The 17,360-nt window shown below is 36.2% G+C and overlaps 1 protein-coding gene across 1 annotated transcript in view; it reads left to right on the top strand.

Moving 5' to 3' along the window:
- Positions 1-1,659, top strand: part of Oct-TyrR (Octopamine-Tyramine receptor) — a 160,597-nt gene extending 158,938 nt beyond the window's left edge. Inside the window, exon 3 of the mRNA XM_011313998.1 lies at positions 1,529-1,659. Within this exon, the coding sequence (XP_011312300.1) occupies positions 1,529-1,557 (29 nt within the window). The 3' untranslated portion in view covers positions 1,558-1,659. The remainder of the gene's footprint in view (positions 1-1,528) is intronic.
- The last annotated feature ends 15,701 nt before the right edge of the window (positions 1,660-17,360 follow it).

A 17,360-nucleotide genomic window follows, 5' to 3' on the forward strand; every position in this document is an offset into this window, starting at 1 on the left:
CCGGCCGTCCTCCTATCCACCACCCGGAGACGCGCTCGGTTGGTGGCTCAACCGCGCTCTCCGCACCCCAGTCAAGGAGTTTAGAGAGACCCGAGACAATAGGTCTTAAAACAAATAAAAACTTGAAAACGGCAATGGTCGAGTGGTTGAGGCATCAGACTGGCATGTGAATGATCGCGAGTTCCACTCCCGCCGGTACCATTGTTGGCTTTTTTAACCTTTCGTTTGATTGTCGACCGGGGGTTTCTTCAAAACACAATTAAACAAAACTGTAATTGACCAAATGCTGTCCCAGCAGGTGAGGTTTTTCTTCTTTCTTTTTTTTTTCGACTTTGACTCATTATCTTCTCTTTTCCTTCTCTTTATCGTCACCCCACTATCTTCTAGCCATTATGGCCCGAATCATAAAAACCCATGAAGCGATACAATGGGTTCTCTTGTACCCTTTGTCACAAACTAATAGCGGTCGAGAGCCGGCTGAGCTACATAAGCCGGAGATTTGAACAAAATAAAACACACTCTACGCGAGCCTAGGCAAGTGTCGGTAAGACATTCATTCGGAAAAAAAATTATCAGTTGTCTCTTAGGTACAATGTTCCACACCTCATTATTGAAAAGGAACAATCGGGGTACATAATCGCACATAAATAATGCCCCAATATTTATGCAATGTATTTTCTTTTAATACTAATCATAGGTTTTATCATGTGCTGAAGCCTTTTTCCATTTCTCTGAACCCATAGGTTTTGTTCTGTTTATTTGAATTAGCCGTGAGCGGAGAATGAGAATCTCTCTCTTCACAATAGAATAAGCCAAGTTCTTCTGAACGGGCCGCAGCCGACGAAAACTCTCGAGAATTCGCTCATAATCTAAGCGAAGAGCCAGAGCATCTCAGACCTGCATTCCTACGGCGTTGCACGCGGACCTCGTAAAAATGAGTGATAAACGGGCCTAAATTTGAAACAAAAAAAAACCAAATGACAAAAACTGGTGTTTTTGTAAAAAAAATAAGCCAAGTAAAAGTTTCACTCAATTGATTCCGTAAAAAACTCGTGTTTTGCCAAAATATAGCGTTCCTAGACATTCAAAAACTTCGGAAATTGTAAATGAAAACGCCAAGAACAGTGATACGACTCGATTGAAAGGATTTAATAATAAAAATAAAAAAAACAGTAGAGGCAGGACCAACTTACTTAGCCCGGTATTTCCCCAGAACTGGAGTTAGAGCTAAAGATTATCTTCGATCCCTTTTAATTATTAATCAAATTTCATTTTAGCATTATCCTGTAAATAAAACCGCGCCAAGTAAGTTGGTCCTGTCTCTACTGATTTTTTTATTTTCATTATTGAATCCTTTAAATCGAGTCGTAGAACTTTTCTTGGTGTTTTCATTTACATTTTCCAAGTTTTTTTTTAGTTCTAGGAACGCCATATTTTGGCAAATACGAGTTTTTTACGGAAGTAATTGAGCTAAACTTGTACTTGGCTTAATTTTTTTTACAATAACACCAGTTTTCTTCATTTCCAGATATTTCAGGGATTTTTTCAATAAGTTAAGAGACCCTGTGAGGAGACCCTGTGAAGAGAGCCGATGAAGAGGCATTGGTGTGAGAACTACTGTGATAACTATTGTGTGAACTATTGTGAGAAGAGGAACTATTGTGGAGGATTTTCGTGTGTGAGAGGAACTATTGGAAAGATTGTGAGGAGGAGAGCTATTGTGGAGAGGATCCACGGAGAGAGCGGAGAGAGAGAGAAGGAAGGAAGGAGGAAAAAGCCCAGAGGAAAACCGAGAGAATTCTGAGGACACCATTCCCCGTGAGTGCTCCATTTTTATTCCCTGCCCCAACAAGTTTTCCGGCCCCAAAATATAATTTCCCCCCAACGGTGAGCTTCCATTACGTTAATTTTCTGTTGTTCTCATTTAAACCCCCTATCACTTATTATTTTTTCAGTCGACGCCCCCTCACTTGTCCCTTTTTGCAGTTTTAGAGTCGCCCTTTTTTCTTATATAATTTCGCGTAGCCGCAAGTGAGTTGGCCTTACCCCCCACCCTCGACTTAAGTAGTTGTAAAAAGCCCTTGATTAACTGTTGTATGGATATTTCTTGGAAGGGAACGGGAAGAGAGTACAGTTTAATATCCATAAACCCCTCCCCGAGTAATCATTCAAACCCCCTTCCCTCTTATTATTTCAGGTCCTCCCGTAAATCATAACAAGTCCCCCTTGATGCTTAGACGAGAATAAAGTTCCTGATTTTCGTGCCTTTGGCGGGAATATTCATATATTTATTCCCTGGCCAAGGTCACAAATTACACACATAAATAGGTCACGAACTGCATATCATTTTCGAACAAAACGAAAAGCTAATATTCGTTACCATAAAATAAACAATTATAATTATGGAACTAAATAAAAGACATAAAATCCGAGGGAAGAAATAAAACACTCCCCTCTGTTTCCCTGTTACAATTCAACGGTTTGAATACACTGATGGCACCATCTCAACGCCAAATTTGGTTCAGGTTAGGGTGGATCGAATTGCTGCCAACTTAATGACTTCAATGTAAGCGAAAGATAATAGAGATTGGGAAAATATTGAAATGAGCCCGTTCCCATGGGCGTATTTTTGCCAATATTAATCGAAAAGAGGCAAAATTTATATCAATGACAAACTTGAGGGCGATTTCTATAATGTCATTGTCCACAGATTTCATGTAACTTGCGGCGTTTATATTCTATGGATTGAATACGATTAGAAGGTAGTGGAAAGGGTAGTTGTGTCGTGTTTACATAGACCGTAGCTCTCGGCTTATTTGTTGGATACAGACGAAACTTTTACTTGGCCACTACGCTACCGCGTATCTCGATGAATAATAATTAGTGCATAAAAGCCGTCATGTTAAACCCCCATGAATAGCTTAACATGTTACGATATACACATATAGACCGACGTTTCGGCACTTGACGAAAGAACAAACACGAATAAAATCAAAAAATTTAGATTTTTTGATTTTTTTTTGGGTGTAATGATAAGTAATGAGAGAAGTATTCATGAATTTTTCTAAATTCATTCCTCTAATTGCTCTCGAGATATGAATGTACATAAATTATTTTTTTCTATTCATTTTAAAGTTTTTAACTATATTTGCAGACTAAAACACTGTAAAAATATTGTCATTTCTGAAGTAATGACTTCAAATTTTGAACCAGAAATTACATGTTTTCGATTAACTTTGACTTTTTCTCATCGTGTGGAAATAACGTCTTCTATTTTTTTTTCAAGTTTCAATATTTTTATTATAGTTTCTTCTTCTATTCTAAAAACTTGAAATTTTTTTTTTTTGTATGAAAATACGTGATTAATGGATGCCCTGAATTTCTTCATTTTCATATGTGAAATGTCCGAATCAACACTACACTTCGCTCTTTCCAGTCCCAAATTTAAAATATGAAAATGACGAAATTTACAGAAACCACTAATTGAGTATTTTCCTACAACCTCGCTGCGCTCAGTTAGATCGCAGCTTCCAGTCCCTACGAGAATAAACTATCGTGTGCCTCATGCAAATAAAGTATTTTCTGACTAATGTGATTATAACCCACGCTTTCAGCTCGGTTTATAAACTCCCATTTCGTCGGACAATACTTTACGCTCTAGAGGCACAATGTACTATTTTAGAATAGAAGGAAACATGATGAAAATATTTAAACGCAAACAAAATAGAGGAGTTAATTCCCAATGTTGAAAAAAATGTTGCAATTCATGGAAATAATCGAACATTTTTTTAGCATTAAAAGAAAAAAAGTGTTCGAGCATCCGAAACGATATATCATTTCTGCTTAACAATTGAAAATCATCACTTGAGAATCGTAAATATTCACGCAGTATCTTTTTATTAAAATTTTGTCAAAAATTGAAAGTAAAGGAAGTAAACTTCATTGAATTGATTTTTCAAAAAGTTATGAATTTTTGAACCAAAAATATTTTTGAATTCCAATTTTGAGAACGGTTAGGGTGGAAAATCTGAAAAAATCATCAATGCTTCTTTCATTACCTATTATTACCCGAAAGAAAATAGCCAGATCCATGTTTCAAAACGCTATTCGTGTTTGTTTTTTGGAGAATGCTCCGTATATACCTGTACACAATGAGTAGGGTACGACGAGAAAAGCGAGAGAATAATATACCTTTTAGGCCCGTCAAATTAGACCTTAGCCACCTCAAAAAGTCCTGGCAGGCTGAAATTATACAAAAATGTGAAGAAAATTCGCCTCACCGTCATATTAAAAATGTGCACCCACACGTTCAGCAGAAATGTGCTTAATTAATTAAAAATTAATTAAAAAGTTGGGGCGAACGCCAAAAAACTATACTGGATTAATTGTTCTAATCCTATCGAAAAGATAAAAATATTCAGAGGTTGGGCTGATCTGATCCTTCAAATTTCGAGTCGAAGTAATGTTCCTAAGCCTACTATTATTTTTTAATTAATTTTTAAACATCGTTGAGCACAAAAAGACCCAAACAATCAGCTGATATGATGATCGTGGGAATTTTCTCTACAATTTGGTGCAATTTCAGCCTGCCAGGACTTTTTTGGATATTATCAAGTGTATTATCGCGAGTCTTGTTTTACTGGCCTATTTCTTTCCTTCCTGCTGCACGTGAGAGTCTTGTTCGCATTATTATCAACTTCGAAAGCCCACCTTTGCACTCGAGACTTGGAGCTATTGTCAAATGCAAAAATGAGTAGGTAAACATCAATGATAAGAACAGTGCTGATTAAGGCTCGAACTAAATCTTGGTAATTATTAGTCAGATGCGAACCGCTGCGTGCGATTCATTCTCTTGCAGCCTCTAACTGATAACCTGCTTTCAGATTTACGATATTTCAGAGAATTAATCACACATCTCTTAACAAAATACTATTTCCATTAATGCTTCCTCAATGCATAATTACCATTCTGAACAATTTCTAATACCTTTTGATACGACTGAGTACTAATTGTACACCACCGGGAATCACCATTACTGGTGATGGTACTCATCAATTAATTAATAAATGGATCCACAAAGAAGATTTATTTTTTTAGTTTGTATCCATTATTCACTATTAATTGTTACTTCAAATCGGCTACTTTATTTACAATCCCATCGAAGAATCGTTGCCATTCTCATACGGGTTTTTCTACAATGATAGATGAAGAAAAAATCCTGAATTAGAAAATTTGGAAATACGACCATTGAACATTGTTAAAGAAGTTCTACCACACATTATGAGGAAATAGTAAATCATTGTTTTTCTTATAATTCTGCGTCATCTCAGCTGAACTTTCAGATACTGTATGTTATTATTTTCACATAACTATGTCTGCCTATTTTGTAAACGATGCTTCTTGCCCAATTCCAAATCGCCTTTGGCTCGGACCATAAAGCCGCATTCGTCAGATTCACTTTTTCCGCCCTAGGCGTAAAAAATACTATTTTTGTATGGCTCTTCATTTTTCCTGCAGCGGATGTTGGCACTAGCCCTTCCACGAACTCGAAACGTGAAGATCACTACTAAAAAATATCGTTTATGATTGGTATCGTAGGGGTTTTTATTCCTGTGGCATGTCGGTCCTCGCCAATGCCACGCGACTAAAGATTCCTATGGATACCCTCCTGAAATGTACTTTTTCGAGTCCATATTTCACGCTTTCAAGATAATAATTTAGATTCTCGACATCGGAATTTACGATGTCGGGAGGACCATTCCGACGATTGAAATCACTGCAAACTACATTTTGTGAAACCTACTTCGTTTAGTTTTTTTTAATTTGTATACAAACACTCAAGAATAAGTTCATAAAAATATGGTCTCGAAACTGACATTAATTGGTTCTCATTTCAGTTTTTAAAAAATGAATGGACAAGCATTTTAAATTTGTACGATTTTGTACATGCAACAAAAATAGCAAATTTTTGATTTATTGATTGCTATAAAGACTGTGGAAACTATTAATAGAATAATTACTCTGGTAGGTGAAAGCAGTCCAGCTGAATTAATTCAGCTGTCGAAGAAAAAATACTAATCGATTGGCAAAAATACCGTGAATAACATATCCAGATGTTAATACATAATTCAATCGGGAACATAACCAAGATAATTAAAAATATTTAGGCGCTTAACGCCAAGAATAGCAAATGCATCAATTCAGCTCGTCCAATTACAAAGAAAAAAATATCGGTGGGTAGAGGAAAAATTTTGCTCTAAAATTCTACCGAAAAACGATGTCCATGTATAAATAAGTGTATTGTAAAAAAATGTTGAAACTATTTAACCTCAACAGTTACTTGAGGTCTTACACTCCTCCTCTTTTTTCGGCACTCAGGTTAATGAAGCACGCGCGATGCACAATAGGTTAAATTTAAAAAATCACAAAAAAATTGTGTGAAAAAATGGCGCCCAGTCGACGTGAATCTGATCGCCTCCAAGACAGAAACATGGGACAATTACTGAATAGTTGAAATCACACAGTAGGCGAACTGATTATGCTATAATCTTATTTTTAAAAAACCATGGAAATATTAAAAAATGCCAAGTTTATGCTGACAGCGTCAACTAGGACAATTTTCCGCAGTTTTAGTTCCGATTGGAAAATCGATTATTGTTAATAAAGGCTTTTGTCATTCCGGCTGTAAGGCACTGTTTTACGGCTGCGTCGCTTTGCTTCGCGTCCACGAAACGCTGACTACGGCTGTTATGACAAAAAATAGTGGGCGTCATACGGCCAAAAAAAATTGTCGACCGATATGATTGTTGCAAATCTCATCTTCGCTAGAAAAGTTTTTTTCGGCCTAATGACAAAATATACTGTTTCAAACCCCGTCCATAAGAAATTGAGTCGGAAAAGAGTCAACTTGGCGCGCCGGGCTGTTCGATAATGAACATACTTCGTAGGAAGTGAATGATTGACAAAGCTAGAGTTCGCACGCTAATTGAGAACACGCCAAAACTATTGAGATTTGATTCAGCTTATTATATCACAATTGGATTCCGTATACCTGACGTGTACTTAACCTATTCACCAATGAACGTCAAATACCATATCGGTATGAGGAGAGTGGGTACCCGTCAGTGTGATGGCGCGTTCATAAGTGACGCATGGTGGCACACTCACATTATTAGACAACCGCAAATAGTGGGGGACGAAGATCATCAATGAATAGTTTAAAAGGAGATGTAGTGCTTATACATGATAAGATGTCCGTAACGACTGAAGTAATTACGCAATTATCAATCGATGCATTCAATCAATAATCCACTTACGAATTTATGACTTGCTAGGGAAATGCTAAAATATACTTGTAATTTTTTACTATGCTCCCGGCAACGTAATGATACTCAGTGAATTGAAGGGGAAAAATTAGGCGCGCCAAGTTGATTTTTTTCCGAATCAATTTCCTATGGACGTGGTTTGAAACTGTATATTTTGTCATTAGGCCGAAAAAAACTTTTCTAGCGAAGATGAGGTTTGCAACAATCATATTCGTCGGCAAATTTTTTTTGGCCGTATGACGCCCACTATTTTTTGTCATAATAGCCGTAGACGACAGCGTTTCGTGGACGCGAAGCAAAGCGACGCAGCCGTAAAACACTGTCTTACAGCCGGAATGACAAAAGCCTTTATTAATAATAATCGATTTTCCAATCGGAACTAAAACTGCGGAAAATTGTCCTAGTTGACGCTGTCAGCATAAACTTGGCATTTTTTAATATTTCCATGGTTTTTTAAAAATAAAATTATATCATAATCAGTTCGCCTACTGTCTGATTTCAACTATTCAGTAATTGTCCCATGTTTCTGTCTTGGAGGCGATCAGATTCACGTCGACTTGGCGCCATTTTTTCACAAATTTTTTTTGTGATTTTTTAAATTCAATATTTATATGATTTTTTAAAAAATTGTGTGATTTCATCCATGCAGTTATTGTCCCATGCTTCTATCTTGCGTTTCAATTAGCGTCGACTTGGCACCATTTGTTCACAACATTTTTTTATGTTAATAATTACCAAACAAATGATGCAATCAAAAGTATTGGTACCTGTTTTAAGGGGGGGGTATGGGATACCGGGCCAAAAAAAAGCGTTTTTGAAGATTTTTTTTTCAGAAAACTACTGAATATTTTTGAATAGTTTTATTATCATATTATTCAGTGACATTTCAAATATGTTTTCTAATTTCTAGACAACAAAATGTCGAAAATCAACGAAGTTGCAGCCACTTGAAGTAGGCACTCAACGGAATTCCGCACATTGCGGTGTCCCGGATATAAGATCGTAGAATCATCTGAAACACATGGGACAAAAAAAAATTAGTTCTTTAGAAGTATATCTCCCAGCCAACGTTGCCCTTTTAAAAGAAAATTCTTTTTTTCATTTTTTCAACGGTCGGTGAAGGTAAAAGTACGTTCTTAGCCCTAAAAATGCGCCATTTGGTGGCTGTAAAATCGAATAGAAGCAAAAAATAAATAAAATGGGACCGTTGGCTGGGAGTCAATTCTATGTTGCAGAAAGTGTGCAAAATTTTAATACGATCGGTGCATAACTTTTTGAGTTATCGTGGACACCGACTTCAAAAAAGGCGTTTCGAGAAAAACGCGTTCAAAGTTTTGGGCAAGAAAATTGAAAGGATATAAATTGTTTCTTCGCACTTTTAAACTTTCAAATTTGAGTTCAAAATGAGAAGCGAGGCCAATAAATACGACCGTTCGCACGAAGGTCGAGAACACAATTGACCTAACCGACCCCGAAATTCTGCCCGACCACCTGCTCGACGCGCTCAACGGTTTTCGATGGGGCTCGATGTTTGACGTCATATCTCAGTCAGTTTCTCCGAATGAGCTGAAATTTTGAGACAACATTCTTCAATAGTTGTACATTCGATTTAACAAATAAAAAAAAATCATTTTTAAAAAAATTTTATCCCATACCCCCCCCCTTAAGCCTCTCTGACATGTGTTAGTTAATCATAGTAATTTTCCTCAACGAAATATAATTTAAATATTCATGTTTTAGTTTTTATTCAGTCATTCAAGTTGATTATTGAAAAATATTACACACAAAATTTAAATTTGGAGGTAATATTTTAATTCAAATATCAATACTCGATTCCAATTGTTAAAGGGTAATTCACAAATATTAGGTTATTTAGGTAATTAATTAAAGATTACAATGCTCAAAGATGAAGCACTGAAAATTTTGAATTTAATGGATTAAATTTAGGTGCAATATTGAAATTAAATATTAACAATTGATTCCAATTATTAAAGAGTAATTCACGAATATTAGGTTATTTAGGTAATTCATTAAAGATTAAAATGCTCGAAGATTGAAGCACTGAAAATTTTCAATTTAAAAGATTCAATTTAGGTGCAATATTTGAATTGAATATTAACAATTGATTCCAATTGTTAAAGGGTCATTTACAAACATTAAATTATCTGTTTAATTAGTTTATGATTAAAATGTTCGAATTCTAAATATTGAAAAATTAACTAAACTAAAATTTTTAATTTGGTTGTTATATTCAAATCATTAAATTATTAAAAATCGATTCCAATTGTTAAAGGGTAAGTCACAAATATTAAATGACTTGACGCTCCTTCATTAACTTACAAGCACGGGCTCCATCCTAATTCATGCGCCACCGCTACGGACCCGTGCGGATGAATTCCGTGGGCGCAGACAATTTCCCCTATACTTACGAGTTTTATTCCCTAGAACAGCCCACCCAAACAGCGCTAGGGAATAGTAACGCTCTCGAAATCAAACTGTTGAAAAAGTGAATTCTTATCTGTTGCTATGGAGTTATTTTTGTAATAGTGTAATAAGTGAAAAAAGTAAAAATCTTATCAGAAAGATCAACCACGATTTATATAATGTATCTAAGAATACTTTTGCAAAATAGCGTGCGTTGGAAGGGGAAAAAAGCAGTTGAAGTTTTTTTAAGGGGTTAGGGGCGAGTTGTTAAGTGAAATATAATATACGACAGCTCTCTGCCTGTGACGTCAGCTTGGCTATCGCGTATCTTGATACGTGTTTTTAAAATGAATAATCATATGATGGTCTTATGATATCACATACAAACATATCACATGTTTTAAGCCCTCCATTATTTGTTAGGACGTTAAAATTAATTGGTGAAGTAGAAATGAAAGATTATCATATAAATATCAATTATCATGACAACCTGGAACGTATATTCAGACCCCTGCGCAACGCGCGACTTAGATTGAACTGCGCGCGCAAAAATGGGCCGGACTGTAAGGCCTGAAGTAAGACATGTTTAAACATTTTGAAATGTTGTTCCTGGTATTTTTTCATCAACAAGTGAATTAATTGAGTGTCAAAGGTCAAATTGACCAGACTATGAGATTCAGTCATGCTGAAATTAGAATATTATGCATCCCCCGGGAGAAAATGCTTTTCGACCGTGGCGCATATGCTATTTTATGTCCCAAGGGATAAAAAGCGCGATCAAATCGAGTGAAGCTAGGTTAGAATCGCACTTTTTACTCCCGCTGGGACATAAAAGAATAAGCCACCTATTGCGATTAAATGTGTTTATTATATTTTGTCTATCCGGCGACATTAGTCTTACTATTCATGTGGCCCCATATTACTACCGTTGTTGGCTTGGGTGCAGTCACTCCGAAATCTTTTCATAAGCTTGGAGTAAATCAAAGAAAGCTCAAGGGACAGACAGATAAAAATATGCACACTCGCACTAGAAAGGCGTAACGGTAAGCTAAAAATTCGAACAGTACGAAATGTATGCTCAATATGAATTGGAAATTTAGCAGTGAGAAGAGAAAAGTTCGTCGGTGGAAAAGAACGCTATTTTTTAAAACTGCTCGTTTGGCCAACTGTATTATAAATAATAGACAATGCACGAAATATTTGCCTGAGAAAAACGGACAACGATATATTCATTAGGCGAGCAATAATATTAATTAGATAGTTGTGATTACTTTTTCTATTTACTAAAATTATAGTATCCAAATATGGTAGCAATGAATTTTTAATGCTCCTGCATATTATCTAATTAGTAAATGCCATGACGATGAACTAACCAGTATCAATCACAATCAGAACACCATTCAGTGTGAAATATTTAAATACCGACCGCCCATTTTATCAATTCGAAATTTTCGAAATTATCAGAATAAATGTTACGGTCAAGTGTATAAATCAAGAAACAAATATTGAATAAATGCCGATACTTCAGAATGCCAGTTTATTCAACTGTTGGATTCATTGGTCACACCAAAACTAGCATCGTTTATACGTCGTCAATGAAAATTTGGCAGGACTGAAATCCCCAGAAAAAACCTAAACTAAACTGTAATTTAAACTATTATTTAGTTCATTTTGTGGGGGGGATTTCGGTTATCCTAAATTTTCAATTACTAAGTAAAAATCATTCCATTAATGGTATGATTAATCTGTTCAATTAATCAAACAAAGTAAGACACTTAGTTTTTGGTATTTACGCAATACTCGTTTCTTGAGTTATAGATTCGACGTTATATTTATTTATTTATTATTCCACATGTATACCCTTTCGGGTCTTTACATTTTGTTCCCTTCCCCTGCGGAGCCATGGGGCCGACTTTTTCCACAACTGTACTGCATTTGCACGGGGGCTGAAGGAAACCATGGAAAACCTCAACCGTACAGTCGGCCGATCGTGTAGGGTCCTAGTGTACCCTTCTGTCACACTGACGAGAAGAATACACTGGGTCTCTACATCCGAGCCTTCCGCTCAGCAATTTTTGAGCGAGCGGTGTTCCTAAGCGGTCACCCATCCAAGTACTAACCCAACGAAACGTTGCTTAGCTTGGATCTCCGAGATTCGACGTTATATTTCATCCTAATAATTTCCAGAGCTAACATAACATAATGGAACATTAACAAGAGGTCCATGACTAAACATGCCTTATTCAATGGTGGTCTGATTATTATGAATACTGATGGCATCATTGTCATGACATGCACGAAGGATATAAGAAAAAATAGCATAAAAACAGCATTTCTAATAGATTTCAAAAATTTCGTTTTATTATAATAAGAAAACATCACAACTTCGTAATCAATACTAACAATTTTTATGAGTCTAATGCGATTGGAGCCAGGTAAAGAGATAATCTATTGGAACATCGTACAGCATGTTTGCTACAACAGGTTTTTTATTGGTTCCTTTATTATTTACTTCATCTGATGGAGTAAAAAGTTTTTAAAATATTCATCATTTCGCACAAAAAAATTTTACCATTTGCCTCCTAAATTCCTAATTCAGACTGTACCTATGCTCTGTTGCTACGTGAGTGATTAGGTGGACTAGGTGGCAGCACCGTACAGATGAAATGTAATGGAAATTGGAACCTCTTACGATTGTACACTCGACTTTGCCGATTCGACTTTCCACCGTCTGTGCAATCATTATACATACAATCGCATCAACAGTTTACATCAATACCATAGTTTATCAAGTGTGTTGCATATTTTCTATTTATTTCTTTCTGTCTACGTAGTACAACATCTTTACCGGATTATTCTTTATTTGGTTCAGCACTCTGATGTGAGGATTCATGTTTTATTTTATCATCGAGATCATCATTTATACACGGAACAATGTATTTAGTTAATTTTACGATTTTTGAATTTCAAGATTGCATGGGTAGAATTCGAACGGTGGGCCATAATGAAGGATTTGGTCATTTTACGATTGTCAATCGTAATTTGAAAATAAAAATCATAGCCAAATCAATTCCTTTTTTTTATTACATTGACGAAGAAAATTTCCAATTGGGTTAGAAGAAAAATGAAGTCAATTCCAGAGAATTATGTCATCATAGAATATTAGAAATTCAAATTTCGTTCCAGAACTCTCTTCTTTTTTAGCATAGAAAAGCCAACTGTGATGGCTTGCCGTGAAACAAAAGATGCGAGCATGGAGCCTTTAGTTTATTTTCCTTATACCCCAGTTGTAAACATCACTCGCTGATTTGATATTTTGTGAGTTCACATCGTAAAAATGAAAATTTCGCATGTAAAAATCCAAGATCGCTGCAGCAGTTAATATCTTGGCTGTAAATTTTTTATCCCTCCTTTTCTGTAAAAAACAAAAATTGTCAATAAATTATCAATTTCGGTTAATTGAAAATTTATGTTATTCTGTTATTGAATAACCGATAAAAACATGGATTTATTTTACATTATTACTGCAACATAATGGAATGAACATAGTATTCGATTTATTTCAGCTATAGAAAAAAGAAATCAAATTTAAATCGTAAAATTGAGGAAAGTAATTACATTCGCCCTTATTCCATTTATTCAGATCCTAAAAACAATCTTAAAAAATATGTACATCGAAATTTTCTTTCTCTTTTTTCTACGATTCCAATTCGTGATTTTTACGTCGTAATTTTTCTTATTAAAATCTTCCCGTGTACTTCCATGAAACATTTTTTGATTTTATCATTTTTTTAATTTCCTGAATCTAATGCATTGAATATCTTTCTCAACTATATCAATATCCTTTGCCTCTATTATTCTGTGTATCAGCGAACGATAACGCAGTTCCGAGCATCTTAATACAATTCTCGAACAGAGAATAGATATATGGAATCTGTTTTTGTCTGGCAAATTTCACAATAATTTATTTATTTTTCTACCATTGCTACGCTTTAAACTTTCCGATATTGTTCAGTAATATTCTCAACGTCATTTACATACTCCACCAGGTAATCGTATTGTGACCTTCGCCGGAGAATCCGCCTGGAAAATTCCCGCCGAAGACAGGAAGTTTTTTCGATAATGACTAAATTTAAGGGAGGGCCTGAAAATATAAGGAAAAAACCAGAAAAGGAGGGAATGAAATACTCGATACAAATAGAAAATATATTTCAAGCTTCTCATTGATACACGTTAATAGAACGAAACCACAACTAAAATGAAACAGTGGTATTTCATTACTCTGGGCCTTTTAATAAAATACTAGGGGAAGGGTAAGGCCAGCCAAGTTGCGGCAACGCAGTGAATAAAAATGTGAAAACAATAGCAAAGTGGGGAAGTTAATGATACAGCAAACGGGGGAGAAGTTACGGGGTCCAATTGTGAAAAGAAAAACAGCGGAATTAGGGGGCTTCACCGAGAATTCACACGTTACGTAATAATAATAATCTGAATAAAAGAAATTCCAAGGATAACACAGACTGAAGTCTGAGGCTCACCGTTGGGGGGGGGGGGGGGGGGGATATTAAATTAAGGGGGAACTCGTTGGGGCAGGGAATTAACTGGTGGGTACTCAGATTAATGGCCGCCAATTTTCTCTGACGCCGTACAAATCCTCCGGGCACTCCGCTCGTATTACAATTCTCCTTTTCCTCTCACAACCCTTCCTTCCTTCCTCGTTTCTCTCTCTCTCTCCGCTCCTGGATTTCCCAGCTCCTTCCATACTTGTTTTACACTATTTTACTTCCTTCCAAAAAACTCTCCTCTCACTTATCTCTCAATCTATTCCTTTATTTACGGTTATATTATGTGCACGGGGCAGCTGTTACACAAGTGATGATGCTCATCACTCGTTCGTCTTCTTCCCCGATTATCGGTCATGTTGGGCGGGGTAACGGGGTGGGAGGAAGGAACAGCTAGGGAGTGGGTTACCCAATGGTGGCAGTATATATGACATATATATAACCTTACAACTAACTTAAAACTAAAAAGAAAAACAACATCGTTTTAGGGGGCAGTGGGAGGACAGCAATTATCGCCTCGTCATATTATATTTTATTTTTCCATTTTATGCAATCAGCCCGTACTGGCTTCCTATAATCATTAACAAACGCGAGATTCGATTTCTGTCCACAATTTCTGATTGTTGTGTGACGTACATTAATATATGTGTGTATGATCCCATGGGTGGCTCTTGCTTGATTCGTGTGATTCACAAAAAGTCAATTGTACATCCAGGCGTCGATGCATAGTGCACATTTTAAAGAGTTAGGCTTTAGTCTTTTACGTCATCGAACCAATACTTCTTTTTCACTTAATGTTGTTACATAATTGAAGGTAAATGTTTAGTTCAGGTCCACTAAGCCATTCTGGATGTTTTCTATTTGGTCGGGTGGGTTTCCGTCCGCAGATTAAGGATTTTGTCACCGTTTTATCCGGAAACAATTAGTGTGGGAGATATGACGTTTAATACACTGCTCTTCGCGTTATCCAAGGCCCCGGCGAGGACGTGACGGTGTGTCGGCACCTAAGACACCACATGTTAGCAAATTTAAAGACAATGGACACACAGAAAGATGAATTTATCTAATAGTCCTGAGCCCTTCACTAAAACTCTGAATTCACCTCTCTCGACCATCTACCATCGCTGATCGAACACGACGAGTGACTTATCCGCCGCTACCCTTCTGTAGCTACTCCAAATATTGAATTAAGGATGTATTGCCGACATTTCGAGAGATGGAAGGAAATGTAGGAAGTTAATCAAACATTTTTATAAGGTACGTACGAAACCATATGCAAAATTTTAAATAAGTTGCAAAGACTGTTCACAAGTTATAATTTTTTATAAAATGTCTGATTAATCCGTGCTCTTATGGGCATTCATAAAAACCTATTGAAGAATCAGAAAAATGGATGCAGCTCAATGAAACTTCGTATGTCAATGAATAATAGTCCAACAGAAAAACCGCTACATTTTTTTGGTCAATCAAATCAATAATTTGCGTTAAATATTTTAAAAATGAGTACAAATTCACGGTCGACAGTAATTTCTACGCGCGCAACTGGAGAGTTCGGCAACGTTTCATATAATCAGTTCAACGAGGATGCGCGTGCACCGAATTCAAATATGTACTATACACCAAACCACACGAATTATTTCTAGTATTGAATAATTCAAATCAATCAAAGAGTAATAAACACAGAGGTCAGTGAAAGAATATTAATAAGATTGAGAAAAACTGTATATTCAACATTATTAACTCAGTATAAATAATCGTACAACAGAACTCATAATAAAATGAAAATATTTGGTATCTATTTTCTGGAAATGTCAGCGAGATAATCTATAATTTTCTGGATGGTTTTCCTTTGAAATCGAGGAATCATTATGTTGTCAAATTTTTGTTGAAAAAAGTGAATGCCTTCGGCTCCATGAGAGACTCATTCATTCATTCTCCTCAATGACCTCATTGTTATCATCACCAGGTTTGACTGACTGTGTCAGTAATCCGCAATTACTTTCATAGGTCATACCCTCATGATTCTCTTGCAGATGTCGTATTGCACTACGAACTTTTTTGCGGTGGATTCAGCGTTTCTTAAAGTCTCTGGTACTCATTATCTTTCTCCGATGTAAAAGCAACCTATCGGTTCTTGCGATATGACGAAAGTGCTGTTTTCCTGGCTATAGGTAAATTTTCTCGCCAATAACTTGGGTGAAAATTTCCCTACATTTTTTGGTCCCACCTAGCATGCGAACCTGCAGTCTGCTGATGCGGTCATGCTATAGCAATGAGACTTTCGTGCTTTGCTATCCATGGTAGTATTTAAAATCTCGTTCCTATTACTAGAGGCCCCAAGAGAAAATTTTTCGACATTATCAGCAAATTTATGGAAAATTTTTTTAAGCCCCTCGAATAATTTCTCACTGCGGAATCCACCAGGACTCGTACGAAGCTCATAATTTTCCTTATCGTCCGAATAGCATACTATGGTCATTGAAAACGTGATGGGGAATACAACGAGTAACGCTCGCAAGCCCTTCGCTATTCACAACATTCTGGGTGGGAGCGTATGTAAAACACCTATGGAGATAAGTAATCACGTCAGTATTCAACTCCTTGTGATTCCTATCGATTTGTAGAGCTACTTTTTAACACCTCACCCAGCATGATTCCTGCCGCATTGTTTGAGAATAGGATGGTCGCTAGCTTCGCGGCAGGCCGCGATGGTGGAACTGTCACCATCACCAATCATGACACCAACTTCTACATTGTGCGCAATTATGTGTGCATAATTTTCTCAGTTAACACTAACGTTAATATGAATAGAGACCGTCCATCCTGCTAACGCCAGGAGAAAAGATTAATAGTTTTCATCTTAAAAAATAATGGACAATACTCGTTAGAAAAGCATCCCAGCATCTTATTGGACAATTGATTGAATTTTCTTGGGAGGACTAGAGGAAGAAAATTAAAATCTGTGGTAAATAATAGGAAAAAGTAGTGAAAATTGAGATAATGAATCGGAGATACTTTGACATCATTTATAAATAATGTAAAAAAACCT

The sequence above is a fragment of the Fopius arisanus genome, unplaced genomic scaffold, assembly GCF_000806365.1.
Source record: "Fopius arisanus strain USDA-PBARC FA_bdor unplaced genomic scaffold, ASM80636v1 scaffold00138, whole genome shotgun sequence".
NCBI lineage: Eukaryota > Metazoa > Arthropoda > Insecta > Hymenoptera > Braconidae > Fopius > Fopius arisanus.